This window comes from Dreissena polymorpha, chromosome 9 (genome assembly GCF_020536995.1).
Source record: "Dreissena polymorpha isolate Duluth1 chromosome 9, UMN_Dpol_1.0, whole genome shotgun sequence".
NCBI lineage: Eukaryota > Metazoa > Mollusca > Bivalvia > Myida > Dreissenidae > Dreissena > Dreissena polymorpha.
This window is the reverse complement of record NC_068363.1, coordinates 90887627-90898999: the sequence shown is the minus strand read 5'-3', so window position 1 is coordinate 90898999 and position 11373 is coordinate 90887627. Positions and strand designations below refer to the sequence as shown.

At 33.4% G+C, this 11373-nt stretch overlaps 2 protein-coding genes across 2 annotated transcripts; one reads left to right on the top strand and one right to left on the bottom strand.

Moving 5' to 3' along the window:
• The first annotated feature begins 2560 nt into the window (after positions 1-2560).
• Positions 2561-3314, top strand: LOC127843921 (uncharacterized protein KIAA1958-like). The gene is made up of 2 exons (XM_052373819.1): positions 2561-2829; positions 3121-3314. Exons 1-2 carry the CDS (start codon positions 2572-2574, stop codon positions 3295-3297), a joined length of 435 nt encoding a protein of 144 aa, XP_052229779.1. The 5' UTR covers positions 2561-2571; the 3' UTR covers positions 3298-3314.
• A 2520-nt stretch (positions 3315-5834) lies between these two features.
• On the bottom strand, positions 5835-11092 carry LOC127843917 (uncharacterized). The gene is made up of 6 exons (XM_052373814.1): positions 10916-11092; positions 9197-9238; positions 8583-8789; positions 7846-7992; positions 7214-7476; positions 5835-6987 (listed from the first exon to the last, which is right to left on the bottom strand). The coding sequence occupies exons 1-6, from the start codon at positions 11055-11057 to the stop codon at positions 6595-6597; spliced, it is 1194 nt and encodes a 397-aa protein (XP_052229774.1). The 5' UTR covers positions 11058-11092; the 3' UTR covers positions 5835-6594.
• Between the last annotated feature and the right edge of the window lie 281 nt (positions 11093-11373).

Here is an 11373-nt window from a genome sequence, read left to right as displayed (position 1 = left end):
ATCGTAGACCAAAAGAATTTTGGAAATACTTTAAATCAAATAATCAAACTAAAAATCACAATATCCCTTTGGAAGACTTTCAACATTTTTTCTCTGATATTAGTCATGGTTTGTTTGATTGTGTTAATGATGAGGCTGAACATTTTTGTAGTACTCATAATTTCAATTTGCCGAATTCACGTTTCCCGAACTAGATCAGCCATTTACCGTTGATGAGATTACATTGTCTGTAATACGATTGAAACGCAACAAAGCATATGGAAGTGACTATATTTTAAACGAATATTTGATTGAATTTATTGATATTTTAGCGTTGCATATATGTGATTTGTTTAATGCTGTGTTGAACTCTGGTCATTTCCCCGAGAAATGGACGGAAGGTATTATAATCCCTTTACATAAGAAAGGTGATAAATCTGATGTGAACAATTAAAGAGGGATTACTCTTCTAAGTTGTTTATCTAAGCTATTTACCTCAGTTGTTCACAATAGATTAGAAACTTTTTGTAGTAACTTTAATATAATTTCGGACGCCCAATTCGGATTCAGAAAAGGGCGTTCAAAAATTGACGCTTTATACATTCTCATGTCCCTGGTTCAAAAATATATTAATGAAAATAAAAGACTTTATGTAATATACGTTGACATGATGAAATGCTTTGATACTGTTTACCGTAATGCATTATGGCTGAAAATATACAAGGCCGGCATAGAAGGTAAATTGCTTAGAATAATAAAAAATATGTATGAAAATGTTAAATCATGTGTTAAGCATTGTTCATCATACTCAGACTATTTTAACTACGCTGTAGGATTACGGCAAGGTGAAGTTATGTCCCCTTTGTTGTTTTCCTTATTTGTAGAAGACTTAGAATTGTTTTTACAGAATGACGTCTCTTCCGGCCTAAGTATTGATGACATTGTATTGATTTTGTTACTTTTCGCAGATGATATGGCTATAATTGGTAAATCGCCAGGGGAAGTGCAAAAACACTTGGATCTTGTTTCAAATTACTGTAAATGCTGGGGATTAAAGGTTAATACCGATAAAACTAAAATAATGGTGTTGCGCAAAAGGGGTAGATTATTGCCATCTGAAACATGGACATTTGAAGGTCAGCAAATAGAAGTAGTAAATGATTTTAATTATTTGGGAACTGTTTTAATTACACTGGAAATTTTAATTTAAATCAAGAATATTTATGTGGAAAAGCACTTAAAGCTATGAATATTTTATTTAACAAATGTACAGAGGGTACACTTAAAGTTTTGTAAAAGATTGTTAAGCAAACTGTATGTAATTCTGTATTGTACGGCGAGTTAGGAAGATACCCACTATTTATCCATAGATATGTTAAACTGGTTAAATATTGGTTTAAACTTATTGAAACTGATAACATAAAGGTTTATAATTGTTTCGTGATTTCAATTTAGTTTAATTAACAAAGTTTAATTAGTGTTAATACACAACAAACACTATTAACGTCAAAGAAAGAAACATTTTAACACAGTTTATAGCTAATAACACATAACATGATCGGTTCAGATGAATAAAGGGAGCACGAAAACAAGCAAATTTTGTTTTTCTTGGTTACGCATGTCTTTTTACTCTATATGAGAGATTGTAAAATCGGAATAACTTATCGTACAGATTATTTGTGTATAAACCTTATTTTGGACTTTGAGAATATTCCACATGGTAAAAACACTTGGGAATTTAATAATTTCTTTCATTTTGATAAAAATGAATTATGCTCTTCCAGTGTATGATTTCGAAAATATTTCTTCAGTCTGTAATGCGGATATAGAATTTTTATCCCACTTTTACACCGAAATCGGTTGATTAAAGCCCCGTTGATTAAATTTCATCTATAATCAACGGCAAGGCTATAATCAATGGCACGAAATGACGTCATCAACTGCCGAACCGGGACTACTTTTTCCCACGCACCTCGTCGCCTGTATTTGCCAAGTGCATCAATAATAAAAACAATCTCCAATGTTTGTCAATCTTAATGACCTTAAAACAAATAAAAGTAGCAAAAAACCGTGTTTTTTGTCATTTATTTTTATTAAAACCTGTAGTATTATGTAAATTTAACACTATGTTGCTTATAGGTTCTGTTGTTGTTGCTCCCCTTTGAAGTAGTCAGTTCGAGTTGCTCCCCTTTGACTATAGAACACAATCGTCTGCGAAATCGTAAACCCCTCAAAATGTCTGACGAATTTGACAAAGTCAATTTCTCATTAACTTGGGATGAATTAAATAATGAACATGAGCAACAAGCAACTGAAGTGGAATTAACACTAAGCCAGTTCCAGGAACAATATGGGTTTGATCCATCTATTTTGTTCACAAATGAAATTGAATTGACCATTGAGAATGAAACCAGCCCCAGTAGTAACGCACCATCCAGTAGCAATGTCTTCCCCCCAACTTTAGATCTGCATGAGAATAAAGAGTTCTTAGATGTTAACCTCACTGATGTTGGTGATTTCATTGTCCAAAATGAAAATAAAAAGACTGTATCGAAGACCTTGTCTGACATAAATTAATTTAAAAGGTTTCTTATGTCAAAAGCTGAATCAAAAGAAATCCACCACATAGAACCAACTCTTCTTGATGAGTATTTGGCCACTTTCCTGTTGTCCCTTAAAAAGTCAAATGGCACAGATTTTGAACCAAGCTCCCTCCGTGGCATCATTGCTAGTGTTGACAGGTACCTGAAACGACATCGCTATGGATGTTCAGTCATGACAGGGACTGGAGCCCAATTTGCACTCACAAGGGACACCTACAATGCAAAGAAAAAAAGTCTTAAGAAACAGGTAAAATTGAGATGAACGGTTATAACTAAAAGAAATTTGGCAAAAATAACATATTCAACAGAACACGTATCATTTATGACAAAATTGGGAAAAAATCCCAAGTGTGGTCTGTACGAAACTAATACCCTGTCGACATAAAGTTGCAGTTAATAAATAAAAGTCTAAAAGTCACATTAAAAGTAATACTGTTAGCCTATGAAAGATAGAATACTCAACAAAATAAATTTAAATTAAAAAATATAGTCGAAAAGTTAAATGAAACAGTATAATAAATATAAATCACCAATTTAGGGTATGGGAAACCGTCCTAGGGAGGCCCATCCGCTGAGTGATACCGACATCGATCTGCTCTGGGAGAAGGGGATCCTTGGCACGGAGTCTCCGAAAGCCTTGTTAAATACAGTCTGGTTGAACAACTGCCTTCATTTTGGCTTGCGAGGTACAACGGAGCAATACAATTTGCGGTAAGAAACATTTTTACACACAAACACACAAAATATGTATCAATTTTTCTCATTATTTTTTCACCCCATTCACTTAGTACATCCGCTTCAACTTAAATGCTGTATTTCATTATTGTTCATATCTGACATTAAATTAAGATTCTTGTATTTTGTTAGGTGGGGAGACGTCCGCCTCAGTGTAGACTCGAATGGTGTCGAGTATCTCGAGTTAAACGAGCGGCAAACGAAAACGCGCACAGGAGAGAACATCGCTGACATAAGAAAAGTGTCTCCCAAGATGTTCGGCACTTCTGGACCAAGAAATCCCGTGTTAATTTACAAGCTGTACTCGAATATGCGTCCATCTGATTTTTCTTCAGATCAGCACCCTTTCTACCTGGCAACACGCACAATTGACACTGCATCCCAGTGGTTTTTGCGTCAACAATTGCGTGTCAACAAGCTGGGTCAGATGCTGAAGGCCATGGCAAAAGACGCCGGCTTTCCCGAGCACAAGAGAATAACCAACCACTCAGTTCGCAAATTCCTGGTCCAAAAACTTCGAAATGCAAACATTCCACCCACTGAAATCATGGCCATAACAGGGCACAAAAATGTCCAGTCCATAACCAATTATTCCACCATCTCTGTTGAACAGCAGCAAACGTGTTCCAACATTCTTGCTCAGTCCAGTAAATGTAACAAACAAACAGCTTCCTCTTGTTCACCTTCATGCACTGAAACTATGGTCGAAATGCAGCCTACACAACCACTGTCTACCGTTGAACAAGTTGATCTTGATTTTCGTCCCACCCAGTCACTTCACCAGCAAATGTCTTTCTCTCGTTCGAACAACTTTGCCTCACAATTCTTTGGTGCCACTTTCCACATTCAAAATTTTAATGTGAATAATTAGATTAAATCCAAGTTGTTATTGTTATTTCGTCACGAAATAACCACATATTACAACAAAGAAGCAAATGTTTTGCACCTCGTGTTCTAGTTGATAGTTTGAACATCGAAAGTGAATTGTGTGTGGTGTTAGGCTACGTTGTATACAAATGTAGTTCCTTGTATATAACAACTAAATGTTATATTAATGTTATAAAACTTTTAGATTTGCAATTCAATATGAATAAAGTTGTTATTAGTAACGCACGATTCTTTGTCACAGAACGATTTTCTGATTTTTTTAAATGACAATTTGATCAGCGGTTATTTTTGGAACGCGGAGTAATACACTGATCTTGGTTACACTACAGTCATTATCAAAGTACGACAAACACTCATGAAAACTAATTTTGTTAAAATAAAAAGGTTTACTGAATAAAAAAGTGGGATAAATAGAATAATAGGTTAGTGTTGATTATAGATCAGGTTTATCATGCTCGGCACGAAAACGAAAAAGCACTCGCCAAGGCTCGTGCTTTTTGTTTTCTAAGCCTCGCATGATAAACCTGATCTATAATCAACACTAACCTATTATTCTCTATGTATTTGAAGTTACGTTTTATTTAGAAACACTAGATATGTAAATCAGATGCTCGACAAGTGTATAGTCCTCATTAAAAAACAAATGTCAAAAAGATAAAGAACATCATTAAATAAAAATAAATCTTGTTACGATTAATTTTAATCAGGATAATAGAGAGGTATTGATCACTCTACACATGATAAACAATAAATAAGAGACGAAACAACTACGGGAAATTTAATTTTGTAATTTAGAAAAGCACAATTACATAAAAACTATACTATTCTTAGACTCGTGTGAATGACCGATCAGCTTACACAATAGATATATTCAGATGTGCAGGATTAAACAGGAAAATAAGGAGAAGGATGAAAGTAACATCAGAAAGCAAGACGGTGTTGACGATAATGACGATAATGATGAAGATTATATAATGATGACGATGACGACAATGATGATGAGCATGGTGATGATGGCGGTGTTGTTGTTGTTGATGACAATGAAATAAGAGAAGATGTTGATGATGATGATGGTGGTGATGCTGCTACTGCTGCTTTTGATTATGCTGTTGATGATGATGATGATTATGATGATGATGATGACGATAATGATGATGATTATGATGATGTTGATGATGCTGACGACAACGACGGCGGCGATGATGATGATGATGATGATGATGATGAGGATGATGATGATGATGATGATGATGATGATGATGATACGAAAGCTATTGTCCTTATTCTTATCTCATAAAACTTTAACTTTCATGCAGCATACGTCAAAACTTCAAGTTAAATACAAGCTCAATAAATCCAGACCACCGAACATTTACGCGGGTCACGAAAAAGCAATAACACTTCAGCCAAATACTTGAAGGAAGTGAAAAACAAGTTATGAATGACAATATTTATGGTTTTGGTAAACTATAAATAATGAATATTCTTCTAAGATCTCTCGTTGGATAATCAAGCTGTAAAGCATTATGGAGTAAGTTTAATTTTCGTATAAATCGACTAGTATAATGGAAATAATTTCCATTTATTGCTATAAAGTCATTATATCATACTTAAGCAACGAAAACGCTATAGCAGTTTCTATTTAATAGTATTTTGGCATATACTAATATTTCATTTACAAATGTGTTAATTGTTGGAAATAAATTGAACATTCAATAAGATGCATATTTTCATAACGTTTTTATGTAAAACTAAAGATGGTCGTTGCTTCAAATCTGAATAATAAAAAAAATTGTGTCTTGTTCTGAGAAAACTGGGCTTAATGCTTGTGCGTAAAGTGACGTCCCAGATTAGCCTGTGCACTCCGCACAGGCTAATCAGGGACGACACTTTCCGCTTTTATGGTATTTTTAGTTTGAAGGAAGTCCCTTCTTACCGAAAATCAAGTTTAGGCGGAAAGTGTCGTCCCTGATTAGCCTGTGCGGACTGCACAGGCTAATCTGGGACGAGACTTTACGCACATGCATTATGACCAGCTTTCACAGAACAAGACACTTATAATCAAAGGCAACCGTGCCTTTATTTGTTAACATCGACATTAACAGAGCCACATTAAGTGCAATGGGCATGTTGTTTATAATGTTTGTCACAGCAATTTTCCTTCTTTAATATATGCATATATGAGCAAATTCAATTAAACAAACGTGCATTATTTTAAATCACTGCTTATATAAATTTATTCTTTATATGAATAACACAACATAAAAAAAATCCGCGAACACAAAATGTTATTGTTTTTATAAAGTCAAAAAGATATAAACTCGTTTTGTTTCAAAACGCCGATTATTTTTTTGACGGTTAATACACGAAACGCAAATGTTGAGCGTCCCTAACGTTGATAAACGTGACCTGTTGCACCAGCAAGGGTACTGTAATGCACTTCAGACTGTTCAATAGCTATATTGTCATAAACGAGATCTTCATAAACGGGATCTTCTCGTGCGTTCGTTCCTTCGGTTTCTATGGCCGTGTGATCATTTGCTTGTACATTATGCCTCATTTGAGAAGCATATTGACCTTCCGGTTTCATTTCTTTCGGTGCCCATGAAGGATTATACGGGGGTGGTGGCTGTCCATACAACAACGTCGCTTCCGAGAAATTCGCTGTTGTATGCTGCATATGTATGCCGTAATTCTCGTTCGAAAACCCTTGGTTAAAATGGCCAGTAGTGGGAGCTGTTGCGTAAACAACATGCATCTGAGGCGCTGTAGGTCGGCATAGCTGTAAAGTGTGTAGTTAATATAAAATAATGGTGTGTCTACAAAACTGAAGCTTCATTTTATAGCAACAATACCCGTAATACGCGAGCATAAGAATTCAACAGTACCTCAACAGCATCGCACTTACCGCTTATAATGCGGAGGTCTTAAAAATAAGTTTATATACTCATGTATGTGCTTGATCATATACCATGTGTATATAGCACATATATCAATAATATACTAACCTGTGCGGGTGTTCTGGGGGCTCTTCTTCTGCAACAGATTAATGTGACCGTGACAACGGTGACGAAGATAACACCGACGGCAACGCCAACAACAATGCCAACACTTCTTGCAACAATGTTTTCGCCAGATGAGGGATGATTTAAGTCGCTGCTGTCCATCAAACATCCGGAATTGTCACCGCAAGAATAGTAGCCATTGCATTTTAAAACCGCATCGATGCACCACCCGTTATCGCAAACGTGACCCCAGCTTGGGCACGTTCCTTTCAAATTATTTCAGAAAATGCACTAACAATATTAACTATATATACATTTGTTAAACATCACTTAATGAAACAAGGCAAATCCTACTAAACTAAATAATAAGTCGCTTAGCACAAAGTATTGGCCATTTATAACATATGTTATAACATAATAAAATATGCTAAAAAATTACCAAATAGAAACAATGTTTGTCTAAATATATAAAAAAGAACAGACATTGTACAGCACATTTATGTTGAAACTGCAAATTTATGTTATGTTATATTGGACTGCAAAAGTATTTGGTTGAATTATTTATCGTAGTGTACAAGTTATATAATGTGTTTACCTGTTTATACATTAACGGTATAATGAAAAATAAACATTACCTGAATCCGTATACAGTGTTATGATCAAAGTAAAGGAACCGTAGGTCCATCGGATTCCTTTTATGGGGTTGTATTTTATCTTGACTTCACCATCGCTTTTGTACATTTTGCTGGAAGAAACGCTACCGCATAGGGCTCCCGATAAACCTTTGAAACGAAAACACGTGTAAATAAGACTATTGCCAAGCAATATATGTCCCCTACCGACTCCACCATTGTCAGATTTGTTTTTATTTGTTGCCATAGCAACCAGAATTTTTGACGTTGAAACAAAATGAAATGGCGTGCATAATGCCCATATTGCCATCTATCCATGTGTCAAATTTCATTAAAAAATATGAAGAATTTTTAAATTTAGCGCCGGTGAAACCGGTAGGGGACAATAGGCGCACTTATTTAAGTAATTTAATCCGATAGTTGCATACATTTTGCAGGTCAACTTTTGTAAAAATTAACGAAACTCAATCGGGTTTTCTTGTCGTATAATTAAAAAAAAAATATGTCACATATTACCCTGATACGTTGTAACATGTTGTTATCATACATTTTTTGTCTAAAATTATTAAATGCGCGTTATATATTTGGTTTAATTCGACAAGTGTTGTTGTTGTTGTGTAACGTGGTCGCTGGTTGATAAGTAAATGGTACGTCTTTTTAACAATATACATTTCATATCAAAGATAAATCAATTTTGGATTGCTGCCACATTTACTCTTTCGATTTATGTTTTAATATACCATCTGGTGGCCGGCCATATTGATTCCTTATGCTGACATTTCCGTTCAAGCAGCTCACTGAAAAACTTTTGATATACAGCATCATCATCGGGAACTGGCGTGTTGTTTCTATTGTAACCTCACACTCTTCGTCGTCGGAAAATTGAAGTGCAATTTGATGATCATTGTAAAGTGTGATGCGCGATCCACAGTAATCATCCATGTCTTCTGAAATACAACAATAATCATCAATGTCTTCTGCAATACAACAATAATAATCCATGTCTTCTGAAATACAACAATAATCATCAATGTCTTCTGCAATACAAGTATCATTAATTTCATCTGAAATACACCAAAAATCACACATGCCTTGTGAAATACATAAATTTTTATCCATTTCGTCTGAAATACAACAATTATCATTTATGTCTTCTGAAATACAACAATCATCATCTATGTTCCCTGAAATATAACAATAATTTTCATTTTCTTTTGTAATATTGCAATATACATTCATATAGCAAACTATTAAACTCCAGACGCTTTATCAGAATAAACTTTTTGTCTTATCAGCTACTTTAATAACAGAGCACAAACATGGAATGATTAAAAATATGTCATTAAACGATTACCATTAATGTCTTGCAAAATATCACAATATTCATCCATGTCTTCTGAAAAAAATAAATAATAATCACTTCTTTAATACACTTATAATCATCAAAGTCTATTAAAATACAACACACATCATCCATGTATTCTGATATGCATTCATAGTCACCCACGTCTTCTAAAATACCACAATAATCATCCATGTATTATTTATTACAACAAAAATCAGCCATGTTTTCTGAAAATCAACAGTTATCATCCATGTCTTCTGAAATAAAACAAGTATCCCCAATGCCTTTTGAAATATAACAACTGTCATCCCAACAACAAAAAATAAAACTCCAAAAACTATATCAGGATATACATTCTTTTCTTATCAACTACTTTTATAACATAAACTATAACACACACATATTAAAACGTGTCATATAACAATAATCAACAATGTCTTTTGAATTTTTGCAATTATAATCAATGTAATTTGAAAATAAACAATTATCAATAATGTCTTTTGAAAAGTAAACTAAGCGATATTTGTGTATACAGAGGACATATTTCATAATCAGCACGAAATTCGTCATTTATATCAAATATAAACAACACTTCAGCAGGAGATCAATCTTATTAAACTACTTTATTAACTCCTAGTGTGGCATATGATAAATACACATATGCAGAAAGTGGATTGTATATTAGTTAAAATACATAAATCATGACTGTTAAACAAAACAAAAATATCGTTGACAGTTACATTTTATTTCTATGCTCGCTATTTTTCTAACCACATATCTTTGGTCAAAGCAATTGAATGACACTTATTCCTTCTGCTGTTTTTGTTCAATAATAATCAGTAAAAATATATTCGGCTTGCGTCAATTATTTGTTTCTGAACCTGAATTAGAGCGAATAAATTTATATGCGAAATGGTCATACGTACAGTGTTAAAAAGAATCATATACCATTTATGTAGTGTGCTAGACATATGTTAATAGTTTTTATATGTGTATAAGAATCAATACGAAAATACACAACATAAATATACACTTTTATTTCATACTCGGTATGAATTTGATCAGGATCTTGTAAAATAATTAAACAGTATGTTCAATCCTTTTATATGATAAATTTGGATCGATTCTATAATCGATCGTTTTCTATGGTAACGTAGAAAAAAAAACACATAACGCGCATTGACCTACGACGGTATAATTCAATTTGATAACTTCCCTATTGATTTATAATGTTACTGATAAAATTGTATCGATGATTATAAGTAAAATATTTTTTCGTTGAGACGCTCTATTTGGTCGAGTGCTGATTTCAACATGGACAAAATGTGATTATAAATGCATGTAACCGCACGTCGATAATGTTCACATGTGTAAAATAATACCGTTTGCATACGATGAAATATTTAAGAAATGCCTTCTATACTAAGAGAATATCCAGAAAAGTAATATCTAGTAAAAGACCTTTGCTTAAAATAAGTATATAGATCTATTTCTTGTTTTTTTGTGAGTGTTGATAGTTACTTTGAAAAGAATTAAAAATTAATTTAATATATATAATAACGACAATGAATTTAACTATACACACGTCTTTAAGTGTGAATATTTTGCGCAATGTTTAAAGATATTATCGACTTTAAGCTTTATTGCGTACACATTTTTATAAGGTGTTTGGGAATCTTAAAAGCAGAAAGTTAAATTGTTAGTATAATGTATAAACGCAATACTTACTATTACTTATTCCATCCGTTCGTTCAAAGCGCATTAAACAAACCAAAATGGTAAATAAAGCTGAAAGCCTTAATACTTCCATCTTCGCTAAATCAGGAACATGTAGTGTTCTAAAGACATGGACAACTAAACAGCATGACATAAACTGTTATCAGTGTTCACCTGGCCTCAAGTAAACATTCGATGTTAGTGCGAAGATATATTGACATTATAAAGCTTGCATTTTGAAACGACGGTTATATTGAAACTTTATCAATGAAGGCTGAGTGTGCATACAAACGACAAAAGTAAATAAAAAAATAAATCTAAGACGTTATGCTATTGGTAAAATATTCTTACCAAGATTTGAAATCATATGGATTGATTCGCTAGCAATCTTCGCATATAAAATTGTATAAATATATAAATGCAAATAAATAAATAAATGAATAAATAAATAATTAAAAAAATAGATCAAA